The sequence below is a fragment of the Neolamprologus multifasciatus genome, chromosome 12 (assembly GCF_963576455.1).
Source record: "Neolamprologus multifasciatus chromosome 12, fNeoMul1.2, whole genome shotgun sequence".
Taxonomy (NCBI): Eukaryota; Metazoa; Chordata; class Actinopteri; order Cichliformes; family Cichlidae; genus Neolamprologus; species Neolamprologus multifasciatus.
The window spans coordinates 23,398,732-23,414,689 of record NC_140450.1 but is presented as its reverse complement, the minus strand read 5'-3'; the positions used below and the strand labels follow the sequence as shown (position 1 = coordinate 23,414,689).

General features: G+C 40.4%; 2 protein-coding genes across 4 annotated transcripts in view; both read right to left on the bottom strand.

Annotated features, from left to right (window-relative positions):
• Positions 1-3,748: 3,748 nt before the first annotated feature.
• On the bottom strand, positions 3,749-13,710 carry egr3 (early growth response 3). Of its 2 annotated transcripts, none has more exons than XM_085179311.1 (2): positions 8,469-13,710; positions 3,749-5,769 (listed from the first exon to the last, which is right to left on the bottom strand). In XM_085179311.1, exons 1-2 carry the CDS (start codon positions 8,620-8,622, stop codon positions 4,691-4,693), a joined length of 1,233 nt encoding a protein of 410 aa, XP_085035437.1. In that variant the 5' UTR covers positions 8,623-13,710; the 3' UTR covers positions 3,749-4,690. The 2 variants fall into 2 exon arrangements, with proteins under 2 accessions (XP_085035437.1, XP_085035438.1); XM_085179312.1 differs by lacking the exon at positions 8,469-13,710 and adding an exon at positions 5,979-6,748.
• Positions 13,711-13,815: 105 nt separating this feature from the next.
• Positions 13,816-15,958, bottom strand: part of pebp4 (phosphatidylethanolamine binding protein 4) — a 55,738-nt gene continuing 53,595 nt past the window's right edge. For both annotated transcript variants that reach the window (XM_085179317.1, XM_085179318.1), the window contains one exon: positions 13,816-15,140. In XM_085179317.1, the coding sequence (XP_085035443.1) occupies positions 15,049-15,140 (92 nt within the window). In that variant the 3' untranslated portion in view covers positions 13,816-15,048. The remainder of the gene's footprint in view (positions 15,141-15,958) is intronic.

Sequence of the window (15,958 nt, the reverse complement as noted above, 5' to 3'; positions counted from 1 at the left end):
CTTTTTGTTCTTTTGAGACCCGAGTAAACTGAAGGCAAGTTATATTTTTCTTTATTCAAGTACTTATACATAGAAATAACAAAACAATTGCATTACAACAAACTGAAGTGCCAGGTAAACAGGGGAGCACACCTCCCCATCACAAGGATATAGTAAAATTCATTTCAATATTCAGCTCATCATAAAAGGACCTTATTATAAGGTAATAAAAACATGAAATAGGCTAAAGACATCCACAACATTTTAAACAAGACCCCTTGTTTTTCTTGAACAAAAAAAAAAAAAAAAAAAAAAAAAAAGCCAACAGAACAGTTATCCCAGTGTGTGTTTCCAATTGTCTGTCTTGCATTGTTGTAAGGTTTATCCCATTTCACCCAATGAGACTTTTTATTTTCATGCATAATAAAGAAATGAGCGCCACCCACTACAGCGTCTGAGGGTAGCACTTTGGAACATTTCCGTGCACATGCAAACATGAGGATACTTGTAATGAAAGGAAACACAACACAACAGAAAACAGGGAGTATTGACTCCATCTGAACACCAGTGTCACTGCCGAAGACCACAAAATCCCTGAAGCCACCCTGTAGTCCATAAGATGACGTGAGTTACCTATAATATCTACACATTATTGAGATCTCTTCAAACATCTTTTTTTTGTTTGCTTTTTTTCTTTTCTTTAAAAAACAATCCTACAGTTATTAAATGTCATGAATGAGCCCAAACCTAGGGCTTTGCCCTAGGCCAGCTTTACGGAGACCAAATCAAACAGTTGCACACAAACATTAGCACAAGGCTGCCTTCAGTTGCAAGCAGAGGGAGGTCACATTTATGATTTGTTGCTCCTGCGGAGTTCTCATCATGTATTGTTTTTGATCAGCCAACCCTGCAACCCAGTTTGGCACAAAGATGGCCGCTGATATTGGCTCAAGTCCAATACGGAGCAGGGGATGAGGCAAATTCCAATTTCAGAGCTTTCAGCTGCCCACTATTGGACAATAGACCGTAAAAAAAAAAGAAAGAAAGAAAGAAAAAATGATTGGAAAAGCATTATTAAAGGTGGTGGGTTTGTTTCTGAGTTCAACAGTCCATTGATGTATGTCTGTACCATTCACACCTTACTCGGATGGTTGTTCAGAAGAACATGGAGCAGGCTCTATTGTTCAGCTGCTATATTACATTAAGGGAGTGGGATGATAGTGGTGGTGGGGGATTACTCATTTTTTTTAGCCACAAAACAATAAATGACAGAAACAGTGAGACTGTTAAATATTACGTTTGTAGCTGTAATTAAATGGCTTCATGGAGACGCCTTAGTCTACATCAATCTTTAACAGAAAGCAACATAACACAGTTTGTCTCTTGGAGGAGAGCATACCTTTGGGTCAGATCAATTCAAAATAATCCACAGTCTAACATCAAATTAATCTAGATGAGCATCAGTGATAAAACATTTTGGTTCATGTGCCGTATATATATTCTTATGTGCTGACTCCATGAAGATGTATGTGACAATACAACCTACATTAGACGCCGTCGCTCAAACTCCAATGCAATGTGTGAAAATGAGTCGTTGTTACAAAGCCAATAATGTGGCAATAGAGATAAGGAGGGGGTTACATAATGTGTCAATCTGCAAAAGTAAAATGTATTCAGGACTTTGTTTGTTTGTTACATTATATTAGATCACAAAAGAAATCTTTAGATGATGTCCATCCATGCGATAGAATCATTTATCTCTCTGTGATACAAAACCATTGAATTGCAGTTAGATGGCACAGGGCTGTGTTAACTTTTAGACTATCTCAAAAAGTGCAAGGAGGTCTGTTCATGTAACCACGTCGGTGAGCTGAGAAAAGGCTCTCTGAGGCCAAATTAATTGGAAAATAAGTGGACACTTGCCAGGAAGCTCTGCAATGAAAACTGTAACAGGAAAGGGAAAGTATGGACTTTGGAAGCTCATTTCTGTGTGCACTGTGCTCTCTGTGGCATTGCTTTTCTGAACTTTACTGTTAGCCTTTACATTTGTCTCTTCATATTCCCTTTCAGCCTGATTGCTATGTTTGCTGACCATTTAAATGGTTATTTCTTTTTTTCCCCAGCTGCTAACGTTGTTCATATAAATTCTCCGCCTCACATAAAGCGTACTCATTATCAGCCAGAGTGCACAGCTAATAATTCGAAATGTTGTCAAGGTGAATAACAGGAAGCATGTTTCTTTTAAAAAGAGGACCGGTGTTTGAGAAATGATATAAAATCTGAATTATGCTATCACATGGACAAGGTTATTACTGCACAAATATTTCTTTAACTCTTGTTTTGTTTGCTGAATCCATTACTGATATGTTTGATATCTGGTCTTTTTTGCTTGCCTCAACGTTAATTTATTTATTCCATAGTCTTATTTTTCTTTTTAACATGTTTCATTGGCTTTGCCCCAAAGTACAATACATTTATCGTACTGGATAAAAACGTCATATTGGTATGTCAGTTAGGATGTTTTGCATTTGCACCACATAACCATAACACAGCCTTGGAGGGGGGAAAACCCTTCTTGCTTTCCATGAGTAAAGCAAAGCACTATTATTAAATGTGGTTATTGTTATGATATCAGTCAATATCACTATAACACAGAAAATATTACAAAATATTTCCTTAAACCATAAAAGCTGTTTCCTTCTGTAAGCACAAATCTAAGCAATTTAACTAAAGAGTCATTTGTGAAAATGATCAGCATTGCACTGTAATATACTTCAAAAATGAAAAAAAAGACCCAATCATTCGGGCGAACATCTATCTTAGAGCAACCAGTGCCTTTTTTTATTTTAAATACAGTGGGGAAGATGTGCTAATTAAAATAACCGATATTGCTATAATGGAGATACACAATATGTAAAAAAAAAAAAAAGAAAAGAAATCTTGTCATTTATTCAGAGAACACATTAGTGCTTCCTTAAACCAGTTTCCACTTTAAAGCATACACATGGTGCAGATGCTATTATTCTTTTTTTTAATGGGAGATAGCACACCATATTTGGCACTACTGTAGTGCTCCAAAAAAAGTTGTTTTGTTTTTTTTTTTGCAATCACCTATGACAACAAAATATTCTGTATTATAACTACATTACTAAAAGCTTTAAGACACATTCTGCACAAGCATTCAGTCAACTGAAAATTCTTGTTTATGCAGACATTTGTATTTACATAGTGTGCATGAAGGCATGCACATAAATTTTATGCACGATTTAATACTGAATTATGGTGCATTTGACATTTGAGTACAAAAAGTGAAACTTCTACTGTAGCTACCTGCATACATATTTGTATTCTGTACAACAACAACAACAAAAAACACACACAAAAAAAAAAAAATCCAACATGTTAGTTTACAGCTCAGTCTCTCTGTATTAAAAAAAAGATGTAAACATGGATTTGGATGTTTCTCTTTTCCTCTTATGGGATATGGGATACATCATTCGGTGACTTAAAACCAAGCAGTTTAGTCCTTTTACTCCAAGAATCACAGAGAAGTGGCCCCTGTCATTTTTTTTACCCTTATTTAGCTTTGCTTTCATATACTGCTGGTTTGCAACCCAGTGCTTATTTAAATAGTTCAATTCGTCTAACTGTGCTCTTAGTTAATTTGATTTATGGGTTGGTGGCATTTGTCATGACTATATTGCATATAATTGCAGAACTTAAGAAAGCTGAGAAATGAACAGTATTGGTGAGCTTTTTCTAAAAAAAAAAAAAAAAAAAGGAAAAAGAAAGCAACAGAAATTATATCTGGTAACGCCACATGAAGCTACCATATAAAAAGGCAACCCCAAAAAAACCCAAACCAGTGTATCACAGTGACTACAAATAAATAAGTATTGGCAAAGGCATCGATTGCTGCAGGCGTGTGTGTACATGTAACAGGACAAGACATCGGTTTTGCTTTGTGTGACCCAGTCAAGTCGTTCTCTAGATCTGACTCATTTGTGCAGGTAAATCTAAATCTGGTGTGTGGTTAATGAATCTGAGCTTTGCTTTAACTCAACGTTTGTGCTAAGCTGATACCACTGCTATGTTTTGGCAAATGTCAGGCACAGTAAAAAGAACAAGGTTGGCTGCATCACCACAATACATTTGGCACATTCCTTTGAGAAAACAACATTCAAAAAGAGGTGGGAAAAAAAACAACCCAGAACACAACAAAAAGACAGTCAAGTGCCACTAATAAGGTTTCCATGACGGTACACAAATGTAACCAATTGCACTTTTAAACAGCCTACTAAAATTAATGCATACATCCCCAGACCACTCGTTCCTCATCTCCCTCATAATTCTGTCTGTTTCGACCCTTATCCTGGATTCTGGCTTCCTTCCAATTTAGAAAATTTCATTCAAATTTACAAAAGTGTATCCACTCCAAAACCTATAGATACACACGGTGCCCTTTCTTTGTGTTGGCACTGTGTAACAGTAGCTGAGGCTCTGAGTTGCTTGAAAGAGAAGGGCGTAGCAGCCTTTCTCCTCTTACTTAAACTAAAGGCATCCATCTCAAAAATAGAAGGAACTGAAAAGAGCAGGGGTGTAAAAGAGAGGAAAAGAGTCACCTATTTATCTCATAGCAGACGTGATCCCTTCTTCCTACGTCTCTTTATTGTGTGTGGTGAGGGTCCAGTCCAAGTGCACGTAGTGATGGTCATGACGTTCCCACAGTTGGCCCCCCGCAGGAGCTGGGCGGCGAGCTGTGGCTCCCAGCTGCCCCACTGCTCTTGTCAGCTGGCTTCTTGTCCTTCTGTTTCAGGTGCACCTTTGCGTGTCTCTTTCGCTCGTCGCTTCTGGCAAACTTGCGTCCACAGAACTCACAGGAGAAGGGTTTCTCACCCGTGTGCGTGCGAATGTGCGTGGTCAGGTGGTCGCTCCTGCTGAAGGAGCGCATGCATATTCGGCACTGGAAGGGTTTGTGACCCGTGTGGATGCGGAGGTGACGTGTGAGCTCGTCTGAGCGCGAGAAGCGTCTGTCACAGTTCTCTGCCGGACAGGCGTGCGGCCGCTCGTGGACTGGGGTTTTGCTGGGACGGTTGGGGTACTTCCGTGGTCTGATGGGTTTGAGGGTGAGTGTCTGTGGTGGGGGGTGGTGCTGAGGTGGGTGCTGCTGCCCGCCGATGAAACCTGGGTGAATTTGCTGCTTGTCTTTGAATGCTCTGATGGTCTCCAGAGGCGTGATGGGTGGAGGGTTGACTCGGATGGGGTCCATGGTCTGAAAGGGCTTGTGCTCCATCACGCCGACCTCCCCTTGATGGTGGAAAAGGTTGTAGTCGGGGATCATGGAGAAAAGACTGCCATCCATGGAGGCTTTTGATGTGGAGTGATAGTCATTGCCAGGGTAGGCTAGAGGCGTGCTGGTGGCAGGGCTGTGGTGAAAGGAGACCTGATCCTGGTACAGGTCACCACAGGTGGAATAGGCAGGCAGTGGTGGACCATATACCTGCTCCATGTCTGACGTCTGTCCGCCCATGCTTGCTGCGGAGGATGATGTCTGTGTCGTTACTGTGCCGGGTGATGGAGAAACACCGAGGATCCCCGCGCTCACAAGACTGATGATATTGTTATCAGAGCACCAGCCAGAGCCACCAATGCCACCTGAAGGAGGAGTGTCAAAGGCAAACTTCCCCAAGTAGGTGACAGTCTGCCCGCTGCGGTTGGACTGGAAGCTGGATCCATACTGAATCTCCGAGGTTGCTTTCTCGCTTCCCATGCCCAGATCCATGATATTATCTAGATGAAAGCAAATAAAAAACACACATGAATAAATCATCAACGTGATGGCTCATATGTGAATTTGAAACGTAATCATTTGGTAAGAAAAGCCCAAGAAAGTAATAACATGGCACACTCTCTGGAGAAAAAACAAAAACAAAACTTGGCTGCATGAACTTTAAGCGGCAGTCCTCAAGGTTTGTCCGGAATTCAGATGTTATGCATACCTGTGCAACAGACAACAAGCAATGAAAACTGAAAGAAGTCCCATAGAGTTCATAAAGAAATGTGAACACTGTCAGACCTGTAAGTTAAGTGACTGACTGCTGCATCTGAGAGAAGGGTGTCTCTCTCTCGCTCCTCTCTCTCTCAGATCCCACAAGCTCTCATAAATCAAGACCTAAACACCCCCTTTGATCCAGTCATTGTGTCCCTCAGGAGGACAGCCAAACTGAATGGCAAGATTTGATTTCTTTACAGCAGGGAGGATTATAAAGGCAGACGCCACATCCATCACGCTCAAGGATTCAAAACACATACGCAACAAAGAACATCTGGGAGGAATTTTACGTGTTTCCTACCCCATTTCACAAAATTTCCTTGATATTTTCTATCGCTCACAGTTCAACCAAGAACGAACAGTCTCTCGTGCACATTTGACTTTGTCACAAGACGCCTTAAAACCCACCAAATACAGATGTACTTAATGGGTGACATATACACGTGCTGGTTATATACTCTAAAAATTAAATATGAGATTTTTTTTTTTTGTAAATTGGAATTCTCTCTTCGCCAGCAGTTAAAAAATACGTCTCTTTTCATTTATATTTTCCTTCCCAGTAATTACAGCCTGCTGGAATTTGGCTGAAAATAAAAAATTCTGTGCATTGTGCACCATACCATTTAACACATGGAGACTTGGAGCAAGCTATATTTTTCTATGACATTTATAAAACAAGTCTCAGTTTATGTTAATTATTATTATTATTATTATTATTATTATTATTATTATTATTATTATTATTATTATTATTATTATTATCTAATAATCTAAATCTTTTCGAGGTATTTTGTGATATTTTAATGGAATGAGGGACATTAATTAAAATCACCACTCTTTTCTTATAGGTCAGATTTGAAGAGCATAGCACACACCTGCTCCACCTGTAAAATCACAGCATAATACGTTCAAAATGTACTTTTTAAAAATGTTGCAATTTACCCCAAATATCAAAGAAACAGGAGGACAAAAATAGACGGACCTATTGTAAATATGTGGCTTACAGTTTACTGAGAGAATTTCAGCAAGGGGAGAGGTTTAAAGTAGCAACACACACTCCTGTAATCCGCAACATCTTTTTTTTCTTTATTAAGCTTCATTCATTTTTTTTAAACGTCCCAACCAAGGTCTCAAAATATATTCTACTGCCGAGTCAAAACAAAACAAAATAATAATAATGATAATAATAATAATATGGCACACGTATGTCATAAACTTGTATTTATTCCAAAAAAATTTTTAAAACAAAAAATGTCACGTGTAACACCTGGCGCTTGGATAATTCAAAGGCACACCTCTGAGATAATTGAGGGGGAAATATTTCAGGTTAAAATGAATCTAAAGATCTGCTTTAATCTGTGAACAAAACACCTGAAGAGGAAATAAAAAGAAAAGAGGGTCGTGCATGAAGTTGTGCACGGAGCAGGTAAATCACAGTTACTAAATTAAAGGAAACGTGAAGTTAAATACTTGATATATTTTCGTGGATCACTGACCCATCATCTCAGAGGGTTAAAGCTGTACAGCGAGGGATTGATTTAATGCCAATCCACGACACTGAGCCGAACAACAAGTCGACTTTAGGTAGGCGTCTGAATTAAATATAAATATGTTAGCCCGATTTGGACTACGCGATAAATCAGTTAATATATCCGGCCTTGCCACTCACTGAATATAAGCAGGTTCACGGGCCTGACGTCTAAACGTGTTTCATACAGGGGGGGAAAGCGGCCACACACGCCTACTAAAATCTGACATGCTAATAGAGTTGTGAATGAGAGTCATTGTCTAAAGTAGTTGACCCATCTTTGCGGGATATTAGACGAACAAATCGGTGACAGTGGAGTTTGACCACATAGGCCTAATTAAACACATTTTCCCTCAGCGTAAAGATCTCAGATTCAGCCACGGAGCAGTGCGCGGGTTTTTTTAATGGACTTTGCGCAAATTAGCCGTTTTCCACTCACACAACCTTTCACATCCAGACATTTCCTCAAACGCGCTTCAGCTTTGTTGAATTAAAGCCACTTTAAGCTACGCATCGCTACTTAAATGAAACACGTGAGCCGATGTTTTAAAAGTTTTTTCTACGCGTGAGTAGGCAGCAGTTGGCTTTTTCGGGCTGAAATCCTGGCATCTCGGCTGTACGGACAATGGAATTATGATAACGACAGCATTAAAAACACACACGATCAACTGAGTGGCATTTTTTGCGTAGTCTGTCTAATGTAAAGAGGGTGATGTTCACCTGAACCCTCTCAAAAAAACAAGAAAAGAAAAAAGTCCAGGTTAGGATTGTGCCTTTGTGCGCAACAGCCTAAGCGCAAACAGGTGCTCCAAAGCCCCGAGACAACTGTTGCCGTCCGCGCGCATCGCAGTTTGAGCCACTTTTCTTAAAACACACACACACACTCTCAAAAGTAGATCAAGGTCTTACCTGTGTTCATCTGTGAATAGTGATTAATGGATTCCGTACTGGTGAAAATATTCATAGACGTCGGGATGTCCTCTTCTGGGTAGAGACTGTCAGGGATCGTGTTTATTAAACTGCTCATGGTAAGAGGGATCTTGTCCGCTAGTTTCCCTGTCATAGCAGTTATATTCAGTCCGACATTTATAAAGGGCAACGCGCAGGTATCCCAGACAGTTGCAGAAAAAGAAAAAAACACCGGGTGTTCTCAAAGTGGAAAACACAGGTGTGGATCGGGCGTGAAAAAAACAGAGAGAGGAGCAGGAATGAATCCTGTTGCTGTAGCTATCCAAGTATCCCGCGGAGGATGAGCAGCGCCGGTTATCTCCCCCTGTGTGATCACAGGCTATTGTTGTTATTAATCTGATCACTGTGGAAGCTGATGGGCTGCTTGTGGGGGAATTTGAAGTCTGTGAATCAATGGAGGAGGTGGTGGTGTTGGTTGCACAAGAGCAGCTCTACTTGCTCTATTGGAGCTGGATAGGGGACTCCAGTCTGCCCGTATTAAATAGGGGGATGGAACATTTATGTGACGTAGATGACCATATATGGACATGGGCGCCTAGCGCCAGGCTCTCCACGCGTCAGTCGGTGGAAACTACAGTGGAGGCAAAAAGGCTCCGACAGACAGATAGCTGCAAAGTTTACAAAATCCACATGTCACATCCAGCTGCGTCCTTCTTCAGGAAGACCCGCGGCTCTCATGTGTTCCCGTCCTTGTGGAAACATTGCAATGATTCAGCAGCACTTATCTTTATTGTCAGTCCTCATGTGCATTTATCAGGCACACAGCCGGCTAGTTATGCATGTGTGTGTGAGACAGTAACAGAGTGTGTTGTGGCGTTAGGGATTGTTGCTGAGACAGTACACTGCTTACTATCACAAGTTGTTTCTTAATATTCTGCCCAAACTAACCAAATAGTGAAAAAAAAATTTTTTTTGTTGACTTTACTCCCAGGCCTGGTTTTTTTTTCCTTTCAAAGCTGAAGCCACAAACTTGAATATTGAAAGTGTAAGTGCTCTGCATTGTCACACACACAAACACACTTTGTACCTTCCTACATGCTCGTTGCAGAACACTGACTCCTTTTCATGCAGCATCATTGTCGCAGAAATGCAGTAAATGGCGAAGTTAATCGTTTGTAAATATTGCAAGGGCTTTGCAAATCCACAGGCTTGCTTCGACTTGGAGCCCCAGTGACCGCTTAAGTGGAAACTCCAAATAAGGCAGTGTCCGGCCCCGCCCCTAAATGTCTGTATTTGGACATGTGAGTTCCGGGTGGTAGTAGTGGAAAAGTGATCGGAAGCCACAGACGTTTAAAGAGATGACAGTGGACAAAGCGTCATGGCTCGCTTTTCACCAACTTGCCAACTTGTGAAAAAAATAGAAAAAAAAACCCAACTTCTTTTTTTCTTTCTTTCTTTTATTTTTAAATGCACCCATGTAATTTGGTTTATTACACTAAAAGTTAAAAACAAAGAGAGAAAAGATAATAAAAAAAATAAAAAGCTTCGGAGTCACCATCCACTCACAATCTTTGAATGGTTTCACTCCTAATTAATGATTTTAAGAAAGGTTTCTTTAAATCTATTTTCCATTGCTGCTGCTGTGTCAATGTAAGCCACGCAGGCCTGTGCAACATTCTCAGAAAATACTGAATGAAATGTCAGAGCTTGAATATTTCAGACCTGAGAAATTAATAGTACCTCAATGAACCAGAAGTGTAAACAGTGTGGGAGAATTAGTCTGAATCATGCTCAGTGTTTAGGGGGCTTATACAAACAGATCAGCCAGTGATCTCGTATGTCTCATTACTCAGTCCTCCATGTGCTCGTGTCTGCGTTTTATGAGTGTCAGTCATACCAGTGGGCTGTCCCCCTCAGGGTGTCTTCACTCCGCTCTTGTAGGATACCTTAAATCGGTTAAGCAGACAGCAGTTATCCCGGTAAACTTGATTAGAATTGCAACATTCTTATAACAGGCTGAATATAGATTTTCTGTTTTGGCTTCATCACGTCATACTGATTCATTCCCCCGGCTTGCTCGCTGTATCAACTTTTTTACACTGGCCCAGGTCAAAGGGCATCGCGAGTTAAATTTGTCTTGATTCTGTTTGCCAGTTGCAGAACATCAATTTGCCTTTTAAACATTATCAGAAGGTTTTCTATTAAGTTTTGTATTTTAGTAGCAGGAAAACCTGATAGGATGAGATTATTCATAATAATGTTTCTAAAATCACTATTTATCGTCTTATATTACTGTCATCTTGCAAAAATGCATGAGTTCATCAATGCAGTGATCCATGGAAAAAGGCTTCCTCAACCGTTATGTCTACAGATGCAAATCAATCAGAATCCCATCGGCATGACTGAGGACCTTCTGTACTGCAGTGTATCTCGCCAAAGGGAAGTGCCGGGTGGTGGCTCTGTGGTTGGAAAGTTGAACAGTCGAGCTGGAACACCTACCGTACCTGTTGCTGGTTTATTTCCTCGACTGTGAGCCGGGGCACATGAGGCAGGCCTGCGTTGTTTGTCCATGGCCCTGCGGCATTAGATCTTTTTGACTGCAGTGTCCGGGCTGTTTTGCATACAGGGATTCCATGGAAGCACATGCTTACTTTAAAGCAGGAAACTTCCCAGTCAGCGTGGATGTGCAGGCAAATAAGTTTTGTTTTTCCAAGCTTCATGGGGATAGCTAAAGTGTTTTTTCCTTACTATTAAAGGAGTTGGAAAGTTACACTGCCTGCAAATTTACATTCTTTATTATTTCCTGTGCTGTTCTTGTGTAACCTGTGGTTACTGCAAGCATTGATGAGGAGGCACAATCATCATGGCGGCTTGAGTTGGGGCACGTCCAAACCTGAAAACAGCGTGCGACATTTTGGGTTTCCGGCAGAGTGACATTTTTCTGTGATGATTTGTAATACTGAGGAACAGTGCTAATAGGTCCCTTTTCACTCCATAATGTAATAATAGAACAGTGCCGCCCTATTATTAACCACTTATAAAAGAATCCTCTTGGTTGAAACTTTAGTTAACATGCCAGATTATTCAGTCCTCCATTTTTTAAGCTTTTGCAACCAGATATACACAATCACAATCATGCTGATGCAAAGAAATAAAAAGAGTGTCCCATGTTTGCTGCGTGAAACAACTGGTAAGATATGATCTCACTTCCTGTTTGTAAGTTTCGGTGCCAATTCTGACTGGTTATTGATTACTTTAAAGTTAACTTCATCCACCAATTTCTTAACTTTTTAAAATTGGGCATATGGTTTATTAATTTACATCATAGTCACAGTAGTACATCATCCAATTGTGAAGAATTTGCAACAAACAACCCAGAGACCTGACAGAAAATAAGGGACATGCAGCTGACATTATATGCCTAAAAACTCTCCTCTTTTCAAATTGAATGGTGAACATGAAGTACAAAATAAAGATGGTGTTATATTCAATAATATGTTGAACTAGTGCTTGAGTCCATAAACTCGTCAGGCCATTTTTTACTGGGATCACAATCAAGCCAAAAGGATTGTTTTTACCCGAGACATCTATGCAGCTGGGCTCCTTTTAGCCGCCAGCTTGAGTTTAAGCCACTTCTGAAGTGGTTGTGATTTCTGAAACGTATCTGTATCTGAATATCCTTCAGATACAGTCTGTAGTATAAAGGTGCCTCCAACTTCAAACTATTGGAGATAACAGAGTATACCAAGTTTCAGACATTTAACTTGGTAAAAAGGATCAAGATATTATCCCCTATCTATGTAAAATTTTAAATTTGGCACAAAGGACAGTGGAAGAAGTATAATCAAGTTAGAGAGAAATATTCTTCCTATGCAGATTTAAGGCTCGTCTCCTTAGTGTGTCTTATTATTGTTTTCCAGGCAGCAGATGAGGATAGCCCAGTAAGAACAAACTCTACCTTCCCCCCTGATACTACCATTGTCCAATTACTACCTGATATTCCAAAGGGTCATTTTAAAACAGTCCTTTTATTGATGCTCACTTTATCCTGCACACATACCTGTAAAATTAAAGTACATTAAGGAATCATCTGCTTTTAACCTCATAACTTCTCTTGTACTGTAGATCCAGTAGTAGAGAAGATTTTCCAGTAATTATAGAGTTGCCAGCGTGATCCGCAAGCCAGTGTACTTGAATTGAACCCGAGGCTGTTTCGTATGGTATGCCAGTAACTCGGGACTTGTGTGTGAATGAGAAACACATCATAAATGGCTTTGTAAAACCACTAAGGTTAATGGTCTAATGGTTACACTCTGTACAGTTTGAGGGGAGAATGTAAAATATAATACATAAGCTTTTAGCTTTATTTTTTAGACATGCATCCATAAAGGTATTTAAGTTATCTCCCTATTGAGTCTGCCATTTGTAGTAGAGCTTTACTAATACGGATACCAATGTGCATTTAGAAAGCAGGGCCAGCACAGATACCTCAGCAAAAAATCTTTAGAGGTCAAGAGGTGTATTTTAAAATTCTGGATTCCTTGTTGTTGAATGTAAACAAGTGTTCAATAGTGCCTAAAAGCCTGGATAATCACGTGAACTTTTGTTTTTAGAATTGGGACTCAAATTTCCAGGTGGGCTAAAACACACACTGAGATTCATATAAAGATAATGCCAGTCTGTCGAGGTTAAATGCACAGAAATACGTGTGCAAAATTGTGAGCGGATCATGCCGTCGAGTTCACTTTGCCACTGCTCACAGTAAGTGATGAAGTTCAGTGAAATAAATCTACTTCTGCAGCGAAGAGAAAAGAAGAATGGAGACTCCAAGTAAACATGCATATTAGATCACTCAGTGGTGGTTAGGCAATTGAATTGATTATACAAATTCCTTTTAATTAATCTAAGTTTGAATAAATTAAAAAAATATTAAATGCCTTTCCCATATCATCAGGGGATGTGAGAAGCCATTTTTTTTCCAGAGAAGTGCAATATACTGTGCAGCGATGAACTACAGCTGTCAGTTTTTCTTAATCATAATATTTCAACTCTCCTGACATTCGGAGTAAAAATAAACACATTCAAGGAAGCTGAGTGGCAAAACCCAGCTGTTTTGGCAGGATATCTCCAAGATATAAAGGAGGGAAAAAAATGCACAGTGTATTTGGAAGTACAAATCTTGGCATTTCAGTGGTGTACTGATGGATTCAAGTAGGTGGTTTTTTTGGAAGAATGCTCTCCCACTTGGCATGCTTCACAATGAGTGTGGAATTATACTCGACTTGCCAATTGTTAAAAATGTGATTTCATAAGTCAAATAAGATGGGTAAATCAAGGTCAAGAGTAATTTTCAAACCGACAGATACTTAACATTTATTCAAAAGCAATGGATTCACTGACAAACTGTGTGCTTATGGTTGTTTTTGTTTGTTGACTTGGCTGCTTTGACTGCTAAGTCGGGGAGGCAAACAAAGCAAATGCAGGACAAGTTGATCAATGATCTCCCAGAGTTCACGGAGGGGCCGCGTAAGGGTTTTACCAAGGCTGGCTTAACCACCAAAGGAACAAAAACCTCCATTACCTACTCCCGCCTAGCCCACCGATGAGACACCAAATTAAGGTCAATGAAACCACCAACTAGAGATTGATCATCAGGACATCAAAGTCACTGATGTAAATCCAGCCTTTTTCAGACATCTGGGGTATTGATACAAGCCTCTCCCAGAGGAGAGTTGCTGGTTAGAAACCGATATTCCTCATGGCGTGGGGGGTGGGGGGGTCCTCTGACCCACCTTCTACAAAGACCTGCGAGGTCTGAAAAGTATCTCATCGCAAAAGGGTTGAAAAGTTTATCCGCATCATCCTCTACAGACTTGCCAGGTGAGGCTCTTACGCAACTGTGCAAAGTTCAAACTGGGTTTGCTGTCCCAAAGTTACACTCAAGGACACGTTTAGATCACAGCAGCCTTTACTTCAGATAAATCAATCAAGGGCATGAAAGCAGCTCATTGTTTCCAGTGGTCAATGGAAATATGATAAACAATTACACAAACAGTAAGTTCCTTTCACTTGGAGCATGACAGGCCCTGTGGCTCCTCCCCTGCCCTGTCACTAGAGTATTTTGGTTCAAGTTCCACTGCGGCATCCGGCTGTGTTGCGGTCTCGGTTTCACCTCCCACTTCCTTTTTTTGGCCCTGACGTGTTTCCGCCCCTGAATTAGAATCAACTCTTTCCACACAGGGTTGTGATATCAGGCTGTCTTCCTTCTCTTGTTGACAGTGTTCGGAAACTAATAAGAAACCCCCTGGTAAAGCTAAATTCTACCTCCCAAATCCTTTGCTCCGTACCACGTGACAAGAGATACGGGCTGAGATCAAAACCCTAAGCAGCTGGTGTAACACAAAGAGGAAATCTCGTTCTCTAACGTAATGATAAGATAAAGGCAAAGAGGGCTCGCTTGTGCAAGCTTGAAGAATGTATGCTGTTTAGTAATTGCTGATAGAGTAAAAGTGAGGAGAAATCTTTCATATTTGTCTACTGACAGATTCTTCTTCTTCCATTTCAGGCATCTGAGCATCCTCTAGTCTTTGTAGTTCTGGGTGAGAAACTGAAGAGTAGCCACGGGCTCTCCCAGATCAAAACTTGTGATGAAGGCTTGAAAATCCCATTTACCTGTGGGAGCGGGGAGACAAACACAAAGATATTTATAAGTATTTACAGACACTTGGAGGGGAAATGTACTCACTTTTCACTCTGATCTGAAACCGTTTTCAGATCGATTTCAATAAATTATTATTATCTGTTAGATAATAAGCAATATTGTATATAAATAAAGTACATTTTAGGCAGAGTCTCCGGTGGATTACAAGAGCATTTCTTATGACCACTTGGTCTGTGTTTAGGGCATCTGAGGCCTAACTGAGCAGCACATGGCTCTGGGATGTGAGTCACTGAGAACAGCACTGCTGAAAATAAAACATGTTGCTGTAATGATGGAGGTGGGAACGCAAGGACGTATTGGCAAGAAGATATGATTCAATCGCCTGGACTGTTTTTTTTCTTCCCTCCCCTTTTAAACAAACACCAGACGGCCATCCGGCTGGTATGACAATATCACTTCTTAGATTTTGACAACCGCTGATTCCCTGCAGCTTCCTCTCCCTTAACACACAAAAAAAGGAAGAAAAAAAAAATCACAATTATCATTCCAGGGAAAGAAAACCCTGCATGCTTTCAACTTGCAAACTTCAACAGCAGAACGAATGTCTGTCTATCTGTGTCTTCATATGTTTGGGTGCACGTAAGACAATGCTTTGCTGCTTTGCTCTGTAATCCAGGGAATCACTGACATCCTGGTATTTCCGTATGCGCAGTAATTACATTAACAGCTGCTCAAGAATAGCATCAGAAAGTCATCTTTTGAATAGAAAGCCAACTATTGAAATAGTCCAAATCTGTAGAGAGAGTGGCCTCACAGTTTGGGGTCAAAT

Coding starts and splice junctions, on each gene's coding strand:
- egr3 (XM_085179311.1), bottom strand. CDS start 8,622: ATGACAGGGAAACTAGCGGACAAGATCCCTCTTACCATGAGCAGTTTA. Junction 5,770..8,468: donor CTATTCACAGATGAACACAG/GTAAGACCTTGA, acceptor GCTTTCATCTAG/ATAATATCATGGATCTGGGC.